Raw genomic sequence first — 16,371 nt, 5'->3', positions numbered from 1 at the left:
ATTACCATAAATCTTGAACTGTTGTGTGTTTGTATTTTTGTCATTCAGTGCATGACAGCTGTCATTACGTCTAAGTAGCAAGACGACAAAACAACAATCACTAAATTAAAACAACGTATCTTAAGAAATTAAGGTCTAAAGCTGTTTCTGATAAATTAAAAACTTCAACTTGACTTGAAAACAAGGAGACCTTTCATTGACACAACTAAGTCACTGGACAACAAATACGTGCGAAGTTTAAAAAAACACTGATATCTTTTGAAAATAAGTAGTGTAAAACTCGTTAAAAGTTTAGACGTGAATTGAAGAAATTAAATTGCTTCGACAGTGCCTCATTAGCTACGCAGCGAAACCTTGCGATCAACGATATTAAAAGGCAGGAACTATCAACTGATAACTACAAAACTGGTTAACAATCGAAAAATCAGATATTTTTGAAAACAAGTTGTGACAAATTAGTTGCAGGCTTTAGATATCAATTAAAAGTGCTGAAATCGCAATTGTTAATTACGCCTCGCTCGAAATCCAAGAAAACCTGCCATTAACGAGACTAAGTGACAACAAAAAACGGGCAAAACAAAAAAAATGGGTTCCAAATCATAACAAGGATTGATATGAAATGTACCAATAAAAAGCTTCGAATATTTCTCATAGACAGTGCAAAAGTTCATTCAAGAGACTAACTAATATGACAATAACTAGAAAACTGTGCAAGACAGAAAAATATATTTTCTCAAAACAAGTTGTGACAAAGTAGTTGAATTATTTACAAATCAATAAAAGCTGTTGAATAGCTTTTATTAGGCCTCATTAAACATCCAAATAGTAGTAAAAAAAGAGACTAAGGAACAGGACAACAAAAACTAAGGCACAAAATTAAAAAAAAACACAAAAATTTTATAAAAACCAACCGAGTCATAAAAACCATTAACTACCCATTGATGAATTCAAAAAAAAAACGGGCATAAATTATTAGAACACAAGTATAACCTGCTAGAATCTGTTCAAACGCCAAAATTTCCGTCAACTGTAAAGGCAGTTTTAAAAAAAAATCACACCTTAAATTACTCGCTTTTCGCTCCTTTTACTTTTCTCCAGAAATAGTTGCTTTAAAATGCCAAAACTGTGTAAACTGGAAACGGAAAATACCTACAAGCAACAGGTATCTATTGAGTTCCCAATAAAGCGAAAGTAAAACGGAACAAAAAGACAACAGTTGCTAAAACAGCCTGAAGACATGAAAAAAACCAGTTTATTTTACCAAAAGAACTACGGAATCGCAACGGCAAAGGGATAGTGAAAATAAGGAAAATAAAACATTAAGTTCTAAAAAATGCAAACGCAGTAGTTCTCAACGATTGTTCTTAAAAGCCCTCAGATAATTGTTCTCAATCATTGACCCATCCAATTCATTTTAGAGAGATAAACAACAACTAAAAAGGGAAAAAAACCTGATAAAATTACAAATTTATATGCCTTATTTCAGTGAAAAAATCGATAGTAAATAGTTAACAAGAAAAACGATTGCAATAAAGCGTAAAATGAGACGATAGGCAAAAAACTTAAAAACATGAAAGAGGGCCCAAATTAGATTAAAATTGCTCACTTTTCTGCAAAAAAATTCAAAATTAATAACTATCAAATCAAAAGATCACAAGAGGCATTAGAACAACGAATTCGAACCAAAAAAACTCTTCTCCCTCCAAGTGCTATAAAAATTAGAGATTTCAAACATAACCGACTAACGTCGGGCAAATTGCTCTCAAATGACCGGCAAACGGTTGGTTTTGTCAGTAGCTAGTGACGGGGGGGGGGGGGGTGCACCGGGACTGATGGGGGGCAACACTGGGTTGGGGGAGGGCAACAGCGCGGTGGGGGGTGGAGGCAATAGTGGGGGTGGGGGTCAACAGGGGGGAGGTGTCTCAACCTCTAAGAACCGCCCTTCATAGGATAAGTATAAGTCTCCAAAACAGTTTGAGCTGAAACAGAGCTGAAAGGCTCTAAGAGCACTTAATGCCCGCTGGGCGGTACCTGTTTATCCCGTTTTTGAGGACGAAAAGTCAAAAGCGTCAGACGAAAAATCGGTCAAGCGAAAAATTGCATTAAAAAAGACCGACAGGAGTAATATAATTGCTACAAACTTCGTTTGAGAGCAATTAAAAAGTGTGTAAGTGGCTACAAGGACAGAAATAGCTCAAAATCAAATTGAAACACCTTTGCAACGCATGAACATAAAACCAAAAAATTCCAATTTTTGACCCTTGTTCAGCAGCTTGAACAAAGCAGTCAATCCTTCTTTTCACGTGCCTCACTTGACTTCCTCTTAAACACATCCTCTAAAAATAGAAGTCACCGATGTAAAAAACAACAGATCACCATTACTCCTCTTCGAGCTGTAAAAAGAATCGTAAACAGATTCGATCGTCTTTGAATCGTAAACAGTCAAGAGAATCGTAAACACCGATAAAAAGAGCAACTTTCCAAAGATTTTTCCGTTACAGATCATAGAACATTGTTATAGCACTCTTATTCAACACTTACATTTTTTCCCTTCCGCTTCTTGCCAGTTTTCCTCTGAACCTGATTGTTCGGATCTTTTCCTCTGCCAGATCCTCTTCTGTTAGTACCGCCTCTACCACGCTTGCCACCTGAGTTACTTGAATGGATGGAGTCACTGTAACTCTCAGTGAAGTCCATTCGGTCATCGAAATCGTACACACTAGTTGAACTCTGAGAACCGAAAATTGAATGTTTTGACTGTTCGCAACCCAGTTCTTCCAACCAGTTAGAAGCAAAACATCCATACTCAGCTTCACAGCCAGAGTACAATCTATCAAGATGGGTCTTCGAATGCTTCAATCTGTTTAGAAGAGGTAAAACAGTATTATCAGAATCCCCTGCTTCTGTTGACACTTTGCAGGTGGGCTGAAATTTCCCTGGATATATGACCATCTGAACATTTGTGTTTTCTGCACTTCCTTTCCCATCGGCTGTTCGAACGATTCCGGAATCACAGCTTCGGTCCAAAAGACTGGAACATGATTTTGAGGTATTTGATACCGAACACGGTGCTTCGCCTGATGATGGGCCCAGAAGTCCATTCATAATGGGATATGAGCCGGGGTCCAGATTCACTGGTTTGACACTTAATCTGTTATGCTCACTAGCTAGGCTAGATATGGAACCAGCGTTACTGATGACATTAGATGCCGTGCCTTTGTTCGGGGAAATTGTATTCATATCGGACGAGAGACGTCTTTCTTGATGTAGACTACTTGAACCAGAACCTTGACTGCCTTTTTTATCGACGCTACGGTTGCGTTGATGAAAATGTGATGAGTGAAACGGCGAATGTCTATCACGACGACCCAAAGATTTCCGACTATTTCGTGAATTACAGCATAAGCAAGCTCTTCCCAACGCACCAGGCTGATTACCAGTAAAATTACATTTTCCAGTAACTGGATCCGTTGTGCCCAATTTCGCATGAAGCGGATCTATGCTTAAGCTTTTCAGACCCGAATTGATCATTAGGAGAGCGTTTTTGTCTGTTTGTGTTGTAGTTAGTATAGCACCTTTTGTTTTTGAAACAAGTCCCGCACTTGATGCTGCTGCCGGTAGCACATTACTTTTAACATCATCAATTTGCTTTATTAAAGGATCTTCGTTACTGGCAATAACCACCATCCATGAGGGGTAACACATTATTACATCACCGACCAGAACCTCAACTGCAGCGGGAGCTGTGTTATTCTCGCTCTCTGGAACTAAATTATCCTCCGAATCCACAGAGGGCAGTTTGAGAGGATAATACCGGTTCCACTGTTCAATTAATTGAAAGATGGCCGAGTTGTCCGACATTTTATATGCAACCCCAGTGAGAGTAGCTTTCAAGCAATGGGGTGCTAACATGACGTTAACTGAATTGGGGTTCCGCGATGCCAACGACACATGCTCGGATGTTATTCGTCGAATAGGAAAATGACGGGTAACATCAACAGATGCACACACGTTTGAGTCGCCGTGAAGGAAAAACGAAAAGCAGAATGAAAAATGCTCCCTGAAACAAAATAAAATTGAGAAATTGTATCCTTTCGATTGATTAAAACAATTTTTCTTACTTGTTAGAGTGGATTTCAGTGACATCCTCGAATGGCTTTAGAAACCATTTATCAAGACGAACGTAATTCTGCCTTAACAGATGCCTAAAAGAGAAAATATTAATTAGTTTGTTCCCACATTTTTTCCATCACTAAACTTACCTTTCTATTGAATTGTGTAGAGCCTTGTAAAATATTGTTTTGTATTCGTATTTGATGTTATCATCATTGGTCGAATCGTTGGCAGCTAAAAATATCAAATATTAAAAACCGCTGAAAAACGCTTACACAGCTAAATGTTAGGTGCAAATTCAACTTCCCCTCTTTGCGTTAAAAAACTGGAAAATAACCTACCATCATCAAAACAAGTCGTCAAAGCACTTACTTAAGTCACCGTGAATCTTTTCCCTCAATCCTTTAGGCTCCTTGTCATACCAGAATACCCATAGTTCTTTTTCACACTTCGGCGGTGTTTCATCGTTCGTTTTAATCACGCCTGATTTTTGCCACGCACAAAGAAATCCGGCATCAAGCAGACTAGAATAGGAGCTCAATACAGGGTCCTGTTCTGGGATCACTGGAATTAAGGGATTGGCGCGGTAACAGCGCCATCGTAAACAATAGGTCTCCGCCTAAATTATTATTTTTTATTTAAAAAAGTTCAATTCTGCTTTCTGATTCCGAAATTACTTACGAGCTTGAAAGTGTTCGTTAGACACTCTTCAAGGGACGCACCGCTGGAGTGAAGAGAGGCCATTTAACTACTTCATTCTTATTCTTTAAGTTTAATTTCCATCACTACCTGAAACATTTGTCGACCAGTACAGCAACACTAAAAATAGCTAAACAATTCCCAAAAAATGGGTCTCAACAAACAAGAAACTATCACAGGTTAATTAAAAAGAAAATCTGATACCAGAATTTAATCTGACAAGGCTATGAGATCCGAAGACATCTAAGGGCTTGCAAATAGTAGCAGTAGAGAAAGACTTAGAACAAGCTTCAAGGGTTTCCACCCACCCAGTCTGTTGGTCCAGTTTAAGTTTGACTGATTTTACTCGTGATATTAGTTTCCGCGTGTTTCAACTCGTCGTCTGCATTTGTTTTCTTGGTTGTAGTTGAGTTCAAAGAAATTCTTGTTGATTCTCAGTCTGGTGACTGACGGTCATCTTTCCCTTTCCGTGTACTTTAAAAAATCGTACTCGTGTTCCTGCACCTATTACAATCACAGACGATTTGCCAGCTGCAGATATTTGTTTCTAAAAACACTTCATCGACAAAATTCCACGTGATCTTCAACATTCGGTTTTTCAGACGAATGATTTTCGTTAAGTCTATTTGCTTTTCGACTCTGTTGACTATGTGGGCCGTTCTAAACATAAATTAGTTTCACGCTTTTTCAGTTCTAGTTTTCAATGTCTTCAACAGTTCGTAGCTCATCCACTTTTTGTTTTCCTCTCAGGAAGCTTAGGGTCCCTAATTTTCTCAGAGTTCAGTTTTCTTAGCAGTAAAACGTCATTCAATTGCAGATACATAGGAAGAGGCAGATTTAGCAGTTTTATGTGAACTTCGTAGCTGGTTTGAACGCCAGCTCTCATTTTTTGCATCCTTTTTGAAATTTCTAGAGTAGAGTTAAATGTTTTTGTGAGCGCAACACATTGAAGGCTTTAGAATAGTACTGGAAGAATTACGTACTTGTAGAGACCGAGCTTCACATTTGTTGCAATTTTCGGGGAAATATTTTGCTTGAGGTAGAGAACACTATTTGCTTTTTAACACGGTGCTTTTCAGAGGACAGAGGACAAGCTTTCGTGAATATGAAACCCGAAGTCTTTCACTACATCACTGCTGTTCAGCAGTTCATTCTGGAGGTAAAAAATTTATTCCTATTAGATCCTCTGAAATAGATCGTGGTTAACTTGTCCATTGCTAAGCCCATTTTCTTTTCAGTTACCCAGCTGCTTAACGCATCTAAGTCAGCTTGTGTTTGATTGTGCCCCCTGTTAGTGCTTAGTACTTTCAAATCATCAGCCAAAATTTAGGGATAACTTAATCGGAGCACGTCAGGGAGGTCATTAAAAATACAGAACAGCAGAGGGCCTAGCAAGGAGCCCTGCGGTATATCACTAGTTACATCAAGGCTTCTGAGCTATCATTGTTGACTCTTACAATCTGTTTACTGTTTTTCAGGTGGTCAACTAAAACTTGAGTTAGAGAGCCGCCAACGCCCATTTGGGCAATTTTCTTTAGAAATTCTCAAAGAAGTACATTATCAGACGCTTTTGAGAAATCTGTGTAGAACACAATTTAATTTTTTGAATTTTTTATCAATGCTTTCAAAAATTCTCTGAAGGAAGGCAAGGATATTCGTCAGTACAGATCATTTTTTTGCTAATCATATTTGTTGACACATCGATACGAAATTGACAAAGTGCTCATAGAGGGCAAAGTATACACTTTTTTTGAAATTGTCCGTTATATAACCAACAGATACACTGGTCTGTAAATTTCAGCTTATCTTCTGTCGCTTTTCTTAAAAATCGTGGTAACTGCTGCGTTTTTCCAACTAACAGATAAATTTCTAAGACAATTTCGTTTTTGTTCAGGAAGTTGACTATTTCGTTATAAGTATATTGGTTGAACACTGGTGGTAGGCAGTCTGGACCTCGAGCGTTTTTAGGGTGTATGGTGAGAAGAATATTTCGCAAAGATTGTTTTTATACACTAACTTGTCAACTCTGGGTTTTCAGGTTCAATTTCTAGGGAGAACACATTCAGAATACTGACCTTGTCAGAGAAATTTATGCTTCTTCTGGATTTAAAGAAAGTAGATTTGAGAGACTGCATGATTTGTTCACACTTTTCAGGTGCTTAAAAACCATTTGTTTATCTCTAAAACGCGTAAGAGATGGGGAAAATCTAACAATATCCTGATCTACGAGGTACGTTAAGGTCTACTAGGTCTTCATAATACTGGCATAGTTCTTCACTCATTTGAGGAATATTTGTATGGTACACAAGTTTTAACGGTTTGATTCCCGTCATTTTGCACATTGCATCAAAATTTGCGGTTCCAAATCTTCTAAAAGTCTCAAGAGGTGGTTTATTTTTAGTATTTGGAGTCTCAACTGTCGGTCTAATTGGAGTAAGATCAGAGCAATCGTAAATTTTCACAACAGCTTCAACTTTGTCTGCATAAACGTGAGTTTTTTAACAGTGCAACATCGTGTATGTTTTTTTACGAGCAGGTTGGAAAATCTAAGGCTTGCTTTCGGAGGTTACTTTCTATCAGATCTAGTTGTATCTGTATGTACTGTTTGCCAGAGGGTCATAAAACTTGCAAATGATGATTTTGGATTTATCAATTGTCAATTTTAGTGCATCACAGGAGTCAAGTAGATATCATAGTCTTACAAAAGCAGCTCAGAAGAAGAGATATTTTTATATAAGCTTGTTTCACAGAGATGGATAATATTAAATTTTTCAGATATAATATATTTGCTGGCTTGGTTTTTCTCTCAAAGTTTACTAGGATTCGAGTAATTAACTCTAGTATGCTGATTAATTCTAGTCAAAATCTGTTGATTATGCCAAGGATTTCCACTGGCATGTCAATGGACACCTTGACGTCATCACTAAACAGTTCCAAACTTCTGTTTTTGATTTTTTTCTAAGCGTCCCCTCATCTAGTAGATGTTTACGCTTCCCAAAGACAAATTGTTTTATCAAAGCACTGTCTTTTGTAGCTGGCAGGAGGAATACGCTTCTTTGTGAGAGAATTTCAGTCCTCTCTGTAGCTCTAACAAGCACCAAGCGTACTTCTTGTTCAGATTGTAAATTTAACAGGAGTTTTCTTGAACATGCTCTATAGCTTTTGAATTTTCCTAATCTCTTGAGTTCTTTGACGGTAGCATTTACCCCAATTTTATTCATTATCACAATAACTTCATTAGCTTTATGGACAAGATTTTCTCCCTTTGACTTGCTAAGGTCTTCCTTGACCCCTTGCAATCTGAGGCTTTTTGCGATGTTGTAATCAAACTTTCTATAATATTTTTGCTGCTCAGATGTAGAAGAACTATTGGGGTTGCGATTAGAAGATTTAGCCGAAGCGTACGTTTTTTCTCCTTTTTTTTCAAGTAATTTTGAGCGCATCATTCACTCTTTGATCTACAATGAACGTAAGTTTTTCCATGAGTTTTTGAAATTCTCTCCTAGGTTACTATTTTTGTTAACTGTTTGTGCTCTGCAGCGTATGAAGTTATCAGGCTCGTTGTTATTACAGAGTAGCCTGCAGTTAACAACTAGCTCCCGAATAAGAGCGATTGCGGTTTGTAACAAAAATGTTCATTCAATAGTCATGTATAAATCCTAATACAGGAGAACCATTGGAATGGCTTATCATTTGCTGAAAATTGCTTTTTGCAAGACTTGCAAGACTTACTCATTTTCAACTCTCAACTACCTAGTCCGGTAGCAACCTAAAGGTGCCTTTGGACAAAGTGAACAGTTAAGACTTGACATTAGCTGCATTATCAGTTGGCAAGCCTAAATGCCCGTTTTGATACTGAAACAAAAAAGTGAGGAGATTTAACTCACGAAGCAGAGGAAAAGGGGGAAGCCTGTTATCAACAACCCGTTACTACTTTTTGAGATGTTTGGTTCGATTCCGAAAAATGAGAGTTCATGGCTTTTGTCGCTCTTAAGGAGCATTTGTCTTTTCAGCATAAACTAGGCTGGACTAATATGCCTAGGTCACGTTGACATTTAGTTTGAGAAAAACTTTGGCCAAATTAAATGACCTGGTATATTCGGGAATTTTGATTTCTTGTTGTTTGGTCAGTTTTGATTCACAGTTAACCAGTTTTCTAAATTTTCACCGGCTTCATGCATTTTGTCCTGACTTTGTTTGATGACCTTGAAATCATCAGCATATCTAAACTTCCTGCTCTTTGAGGGATTGCACCTGGTATCTCGTTGGTAAAAAAAGGAACAGTGGCGTCTGTAAACGGGTTTCCAGTTTGGGATTGGGCATTTTTCTGTTTTTACTTACTACTAGCTTTCGGGTACTCAATTCCGATGAAAAGAGTCTCAGTAGTTTGCCTCCATTTGAATGAGCTGCTATTTTTGACATCAGTGGCTCTGTGTCGAACGCGTTCCAGAAGTCTCGGTTTGAAACCAGCTCTTGTTTTATTTGTTTGTCGTTCAGTGAATGTACTATGTCTCGGAAAAAGAGTAGTTGGACTGTCTATTAGGTCTTCATAATACTGGCATAATTCTTCACTCATTTGACAAATATTTGTATGGAACGAAGGATTTAACGGTTTGATTCCCATCATCTTGCACGTTTCATCAAAATTTTTGTTTCCGATTCTTCCAAAAGTTTGATGAGGTGGTTTATATTTAGTTTGTGGAATCACAATTGTCGGTCTAATTGGAGTATGACCAGAACAGTTGTAAATTTTTCTCAACACCTCCAATTTTTTCTGCATAAACGTGACAGTTTTTATACAGTGCAACATCGAGAATGTTTTTCAAAAACTTTGTTTAGGCAGTTGAATATTTCGTTAAAAGACTTTTGTTAGAACACTGGCGGTAAGTTGTCTGGACCTGGAGCATTTTTAGGGTGTATGGTCAGAAGAATATTTTGCAGAGATTTTTTAATAGACTAAATCGCCAACTCTGGGTTTTCAGTTTCAATTTCTTGGAAGAACACTTTCAGCATATTGACCTTGTCACAGACATTTATGCCTGTTTTGGATTTAAACAAAATAGATTTGGGAGACAGCATGATTTGTTCACACTTTTCAGGTGCTTAAAAACCATTTGTGTATCTCTAATACGCATAAGAGATGGGGGAAATCTGACAATATCGTGTTCTAAAAGGTACGTTAAGGTCTATTAGGTCTTCATAATACTGGAATAGATCTTCACTCATTTGAGGAATATTTGTATGGTACACAAGTTTTAACGGTTTGATTCCCGTCATTTTGCACATTGCATCAAAATTTGCGGTTCCAAATCTTCTAAAAGTCTCAAGAGGTGGTTTATTTTTAGTATTTGGAGTCTCAACTGTCGGTCTAATTGGAGTAAGATCAGAGCAATCGTAAATTTTCACAACAGCTTCAACTTTGTCTGCATAAACGTGAGTTTTTTAACAGTGCAACATCGAGTATGTTTTTTTACGAGCAGGTTGGAAAATCTAAGGCTTGCTTTCGGAGGTTACTTTCTATCAGATCTAGTTGTATCTGTATGTACTGTTTGCCAGAGGGTCATAAAACTTGCAAATGATGATTTTGGATTTATCAATTGTCAATTTTAGTGCATCACAGGAGTCAAGTAGATATCATAGTCTTACAAAAGCAGCTCAGAAGAAGAGATATTTTTATATAAGCTTGTTTCACAGAGATGGATAATATTAAATTTTTCAGATATAATATATTTGCTGTTTACTGTTTTTCAGGTGGTCAACTAAAACTTGAGTTAGAGAGCCGCCAACGCCCATTTGGGCAATTTTCTTTAGAAATTCTCAAAGAAGTACATTATCAGACGCTTTTGAGAAATCTGTGTAGAACACAATTTAATTTTTTGAATTTTTTATCAATGCTTTCAAAAATTCTCTGAAGGAAGGCAAGGATATTCGTCAGTACAGATCATTTTTTTGCTAATCATATTTGTTGACACATCGATACGAAATTGACAAAGTGCTCATAGAGGGCAAAGTATACACTTTTTTTGAAATTGTCCGTTATATAACCAACAGATACACTGGTCTGTAAATTTCAGCTTATCTTCTGTCGCTTTTCTTAAAAATCGTGGTAACTGCTGCGTTTTTCCAACTAACAGATAAATTTCTAAGACAATTTCGTTTTTGTTCAGGAAGTTGACTATTTCGTTATAAGTATATTGGTTGAACACTGGTGGTAGGCAGTCTGGACCTCGAGCGTTTTTAGGGTGTATGGTGAGAAGAATATTTCGCAAAGATTGTTTTTATACACTAACTTGTCAACTCTGGGTTTTCAGGTTCAATTTCTAGGGAGAACACATTCAGAATACTGACCTTGTCAGAGAAATTTATGCTTCTTCTGGATTTAAAGAAAGTAGATTTGAGAGACTGCATGATTTGTTCACACTTTTCAGGTGCTTAAAAACCATTTGTTTATCTCTAAAACGCGTAAGAGATGGGGAAAATCTAACAATATCCTGATCTACGAGGTACGTTAAGGTCTACTAGGTCTTCATAATACTGGCATAGTTCTTCACTCATTTGAGGAATATTTGTATGGTACACAAGTTTTAACGGTTTGATTCCCGTCATTTTGCACATTGCATCAAAATTTGCGGTTCCAAATCTTCTAAAAGTCTCAAGAGGTAGTATATTTTTAGAATTTTGAATCTCAACTGTTCGTCTACTCTGCGTAAGATCAGAACAGAGGTAAATTTTCTCAGCAGCTTCAGTTTCTGTCACATAATTGTGAGAGTTTTTATACAGTGAAACTTCGAGTATGTTTTTCGAGCAGGTGGGAAAATCTATGGCATGCATTTGGAGGTTACTTTCTATCAGATCTAGATCTGTATGTACTGTTTGCCAGAGGGTCATAAAACGCGCAAATGATGATTTCGCAGTTATCAATTTTCAATTTTACTGCAACACAGGAGTCAACTAGGCCTTTCGCATAATTTTTGGTTGGCAGGCAAATTTTAACAGCTATCAGAGAACCCAAATGAGTATTTTTATTTTCATCAAGAGGCCTGTTTGCTCGGTAGGTAGATATCATAGTCTTACAAAAACAGCTCAGAAGAACAGATATATTCATATAACCTTGTTTCACAGAAATAGATGATATTAAATTTTTCAGATAGAATCCCATTTGCTGGCTTGCTTTTACTCTCAAAATTTACTAGGCTTCGAATGTTTAACTCTAGTATGCTGATTAATCCTAGTCAAAATCTGTTGATTATGCCAGGGATGTCCTCTGGTATGTCAATGGACACCTTGACAACATCACTAAACAGTTAAAAACTTCTGTTTTTAATTTTTTTCTAAGCGTCTCCTCATCTAGTAGACGTTTACGCTTCTCAAAGAAGAATTGTTTTATCAAAGCATTGTCTTTTGTAGCTGGCAGGAGGAATACGTTTCATTGGGAGAGAACTTCAGTCCTCTCTGTAGCTCTAACAAGCACCAAGCGTACTTGATGTTCAGGTTGTAAAGTTAACAGGAGTGTTTTTGGTCATGCTCTATAGTTTTTGAATTTTCTTAATCTCTTGAGCTCATTGACGGTCGCATTAATCCAATATCAGGTACCTCGTCACTTAACGAAAGACAGGAAACTTTGGCAACTATACAACTGTCTGGTAAGTCTTCAACATTCACAGGCGTAATGATGGATGGTTTGAGAACTCCCAAGCGCACTCCCCCGTGCTCACTAATATTTGAAGTTGTCGTACGGTTTGCACGTACAATAGCATAATCTTTCAATAGGAAATCACCATCATCGATTGAATCGGTCAGCCAAGTTTCTGTTATAATAAGAATATGAGGACGGTTACAATTTGTAATATCCGTGCACTGTCTACGGTTGCGGTTTGGGATGGATGTTATTCTTAAGCACCTTAAACCTCGGAGTTACTGAGGAAAATTTTCCAAGTTTCAGACTTGAATTTAATTGAGCAGATGTAAATCTATAATCAGTTTAATACAAAGTTAGATCTATTGCTTGTAAATATTAGAAGTTTTGTGAAGATGAGAGAGGTAAAGCAATTAAAGAGAGGCAGCTCGATTGTGTAAGGTATAGTTTTGAATATGTTCTTTGGTTTCAGTCCTATCAATGGTTAATTAAGCTTAGGTTATTTTTACCCATTTTCGTTAATATCCTTGGGATTTTCTGATAGTTATTTTCTACCGCACGGGTCCCTGTTAGTTAAACTAACAGATAACAGGTTTACCTGCTTGACGAATCCCGTCATGAACAAACATTCCTTGACGTGTCCCGTCAAGATGAAATTCCATGATGATTCCCATCATTATTTATGATGCTTTCTCAATATTGTTAAAATCCGGTTTACTATTAGTAACCATCTCTTTTTGTTCTCCTATTTGTTTGTGAAAATTTCGAATTATGCGTTTAATATGTAATTTATGAGCATGTCATACATTATGGTTCACTATACTGCCTCCCTCTTAGAAAATGTGAGTGTTCCACTCGCTCACACAGCAAGATTTTCAAATGTCCATTTTCGAGTTCATATATTCTTGTGCTTTTTCAATGCCGTACTTGTCATAAATATTACGGGACTCCTCGTCTTCCATAATTTTCTTTGCTTGAAGAATGATTTTGAACATGTCCTCACGACCACCCTTGTCCGGATGACAGACCATTGCCAACGTTTTGAAATATTTTTGGATAGTACTGGTTGTGGCCCCCTGTGGCAGGAGAAGAATTTCATAAAAGTTTGGAGGTCGACTGAACGGGCTCTGCGCGTTGATCGCCTCCAGCCTCCTCTGTATGACCTTCTTTGAGGTTTGCTCTGTTTTTACTCTACCCCATAGCTTTCTATTGTCTATATCGGCATTCTCCAACTCCCGAGCTAAGCACTCCCGCTCGTCCACCAGAGCGATACATTCCCTTATTTTTGTTTCGGCTACATTTGTAACCTCCTCCAACTCTTTCTTCAATGTTTCCACCTGCCTCCTCCTGCAGGACTCCCGCTGATTCCCAACGTATTCAAGTTGCTGTCTGGGCTCCAGCAATTGATCACCTAATCTTTGACTTTCAAGTTTTAACTGCCGGAGCTCCTCTTCAAGCCGAGCCCCGGCTGTTCCCAGCATTTCGTCGCTGTTGTCAATCTTCTTTTGTTGTTCCTCGATTCTGTGTTGCATCTCACTTAACTCGCCAACGCTAATTGCGGCTCTGACCACTATATTGGGTGGTTGCAGCTCCGTCAGTGGCACCACGGTACCTTTTGTTTGAGGTTACTCCAACAATCCGATGCACTTGGTGCCTGACTATCGGCCTGACCTCGAAGAATTCGGGTAGATAGTAGCAATAATCACCAATTTTTGGTTGTGCCATTCCTACATATCATATACGTATATTATTCTAATGTATCAATCTCAATTTCTGCCATATCTGGTACAGATTTTGCCTTTTTTGCTTTTATAACTACGATGTTTGTTTCACCATCACACCGTTCAACTGTTCTTTTTCTTTTCAATTTTTGTTCCTTTGTACGTTGTTTTAGATGATGAAAATAACCTAGTTGCCCCATTGGTTTAAAGGGTTGCAGTGCAATTACAGGATTGGTGCCACTGCGTAGCATATCGATTGAAAGAAACACGCGTACCAAACAAAATATGATTTTAGATCCAATAAAAATAGTCATCAAACTGATGGTTATTTCCCTGCCCACTTGCCAGATTTGTTTCACTTTCTTACCTAAGTATTCAAAAATCAGCAAATCATGCCACTGATTATTGTACTTAATTCCGTGTTGAAATACTCTTGAGTCTCATGCTCATATAAATCTCCTTGTCCCAGGAAAACTTCTCTTCCTGTTATCGTCTTTCTCGAATGCCTTAACCTTTGGGCCCTTTTGCTAAGTTCCAGGTCCTTGTCGTTGAAGAACCCTTCCATTGGCGCCGAAGTTGACCAATTGACGTTAACTCTATAATTAGGCATATCATTGGGTTTTTAAATTAATTGTATCCTTCGCCCATATGTTATCCATTCAAGAACGTTCGGGTACATGGGGTTGCAACTAATCAGTGTGAAATTTCTATAGAATACTCTGGACATGGGGTCCATGTATCTAATTACTTCTGAAGTATTGTCAGAAAACACCCTAACTGGTACTTCCTCCGTACAAACTAATTTCGACAACATGTACGATTACTTTAGCGCACCTATGGACGTAAAGTATTCCTCCCGCTCTTTCAGCGTGTGTACCCAGAGCGTTTTGTTGACTTAAGAAAATTTGGTGCGAATTTCCGTTAATTGTTGTTGTTAGAATCATAGCTCTGTGCAGTTTTTCTATGTGACAATTTAATAACTCTATTTGTTTCAGGTTTTCGAACATGCCTCGAAAATCCCACACAAAAAGTTGGTCGAGTTTTATGTCCCTGAGATCTGTCTCGGATATATCTGCTGTTGAACAATTTTGTTCCGTGGCCGTCAACTTTTCCGTTGTGTAAAACAAATTTCTGTGGTTTGTTTCAAAAAGCAGAAAATTGTCTATATGTTTTGTCTTGTTTTTCAACTGGACAACTAAATTTCAATGAACAATGTCCCCATGAAAATTTCAGCATTTATCATGATGTTACCTTTCTTTGCTTCAACTTTTGGGTTGATCCAATCGACGGGGTAGACATAATTCACTCCTTTCTCATCTCCGCCTTTCATGAAAGTTTTTGGTATCTTCTGAACAAATTCAGCGTCGGTTCGGTCAACATTCATCTCGTTGAGGACTTCTTTGGGAGCATTGAATTCAAAATCAACAAGACCCGGTAACCGTGCCTTGTGTCCCTGCTATAGATTTTGACAGACTGACTCTTCTATTAAGTAAAACGTTGGAATTATTTGTGAGTTTTCGTTTAAGTAAGTTGCGTCGTCATACCAACAATTTTTTTTCAGCACAGGTACCGTATATGCAGCCCTGTACATAAAGTATTTTAGTTTACTCATGCTGCTTTTGGAGTAGATCAGTCCTCCTTTGTTTACCTGCTCCTCATTTGTATGTGACGTTTCACATTATGTCGGTTCCGTCATTGCAAATTTCTGCGTCTGTAGAATGTTCTCAAAATCATACCCCACAATCTCCAAGGATTGTGAAAAACCTAATATGCTAACCAACTGAAGAAGTTTCCAGTTCAACTGCACGATCCAATGTGGGTTCCACGCTCTCTGCATTTTGTCGTATCACCTTTTAAAAAAATACATCATTATCAAATTTTTCATCTGCATCGTTATCCTTGAATAAAAATTAGTCTTTCAGTTTCCGTGGTCTTGTTATTCCCGACGCACTTCTTGTCTGATATCGTCGTTAGGCGACATTTTGCGAAGTAGAAGCCGTGCTCCTGTTTGGAAATTCTTCGCCTTCACTCCATTCGGATGTTGACACCAGACTAACCCGCTTCTGCTTTGTGGCTACTTTGGGCGTAGGTATCTTTTTGTTTCTGCTCTTATTGTTGGTGTTAGTATTTATTGATTCTCTTGCACTCCCACCCATAGGTGTTTGAAACGATTCGTCTTTGACTGTCTAATTGTGAGTTTGA

At 37.8% G+C, this 16,371-nt stretch overlaps 2 protein-coding genes across 4 annotated transcripts in view; one reads left to right on the top strand and one right to left on the bottom strand.

Moving 5' to 3' along the window:
* The window catches only part of LOC142335945 (mediator of RNA polymerase II transcription subunit 13-like), a 177,974-nt gene that overhangs the window by 54,860 nt on the left and 106,743 nt on the right, over positions 1 to 16,371 (bottom strand). The window contains exons 1-6 of one of the 2 annotated variants that reach the window (XM_075384356.1): positions 5,017 to 5,754; positions 4,795 to 4,902; positions 4,486 to 4,732; positions 4,263 to 4,347; positions 4,122 to 4,205; positions 2,542 to 4,060 (exon numbers count right to left, since the gene is read on the bottom strand). In XM_075384356.1, coding sequence (XP_075240471.1) covers positions 2,542 to 4,060; positions 4,122 to 4,205; positions 4,263 to 4,347; positions 4,486 to 4,732; positions 4,795 to 4,857 — 1,998 coding nt within the window. In that variant the 5' untranslated portion in view covers positions 4,858 to 4,902; positions 5,017 to 5,754. Of the gene's footprint in view, positions 1 to 2,541; positions 4,061 to 4,121; positions 4,206 to 4,262; positions 4,348 to 4,485; positions 4,733 to 4,794; positions 4,905 to 5,016; positions 5,755 to 16,371 lie in introns of those variants that run through there. The other variant, XM_075384355.1, reaches the window with a different exon arrangement.
* Positions 1 to 16,371, top strand: part of LOC142335952 (histone acetyltransferase type B catalytic subunit-like) — a 182,460-nt gene that overhangs the window by 148,108 nt on the left and 17,981 nt on the right. The gene's annotated exons all lie outside the window — the stretch shown is intronic.

Source organism: Convolutriloba macropyga, chromosome 3 (assembly GCF_964194025.1).
Source record: "Convolutriloba macropyga chromosome 3, txConMacr16.3, whole genome shotgun sequence".
Lineage (NCBI taxonomy): Eukaryota > Metazoa > Xenacoelomorpha > Acoela > Convolutidae > Convolutriloba > Convolutriloba macropyga.
The sequence above is the reverse complement of the archived record's forward strand: the minus strand, read 5'-3'. Positions and strand labels throughout refer to the sequence as shown.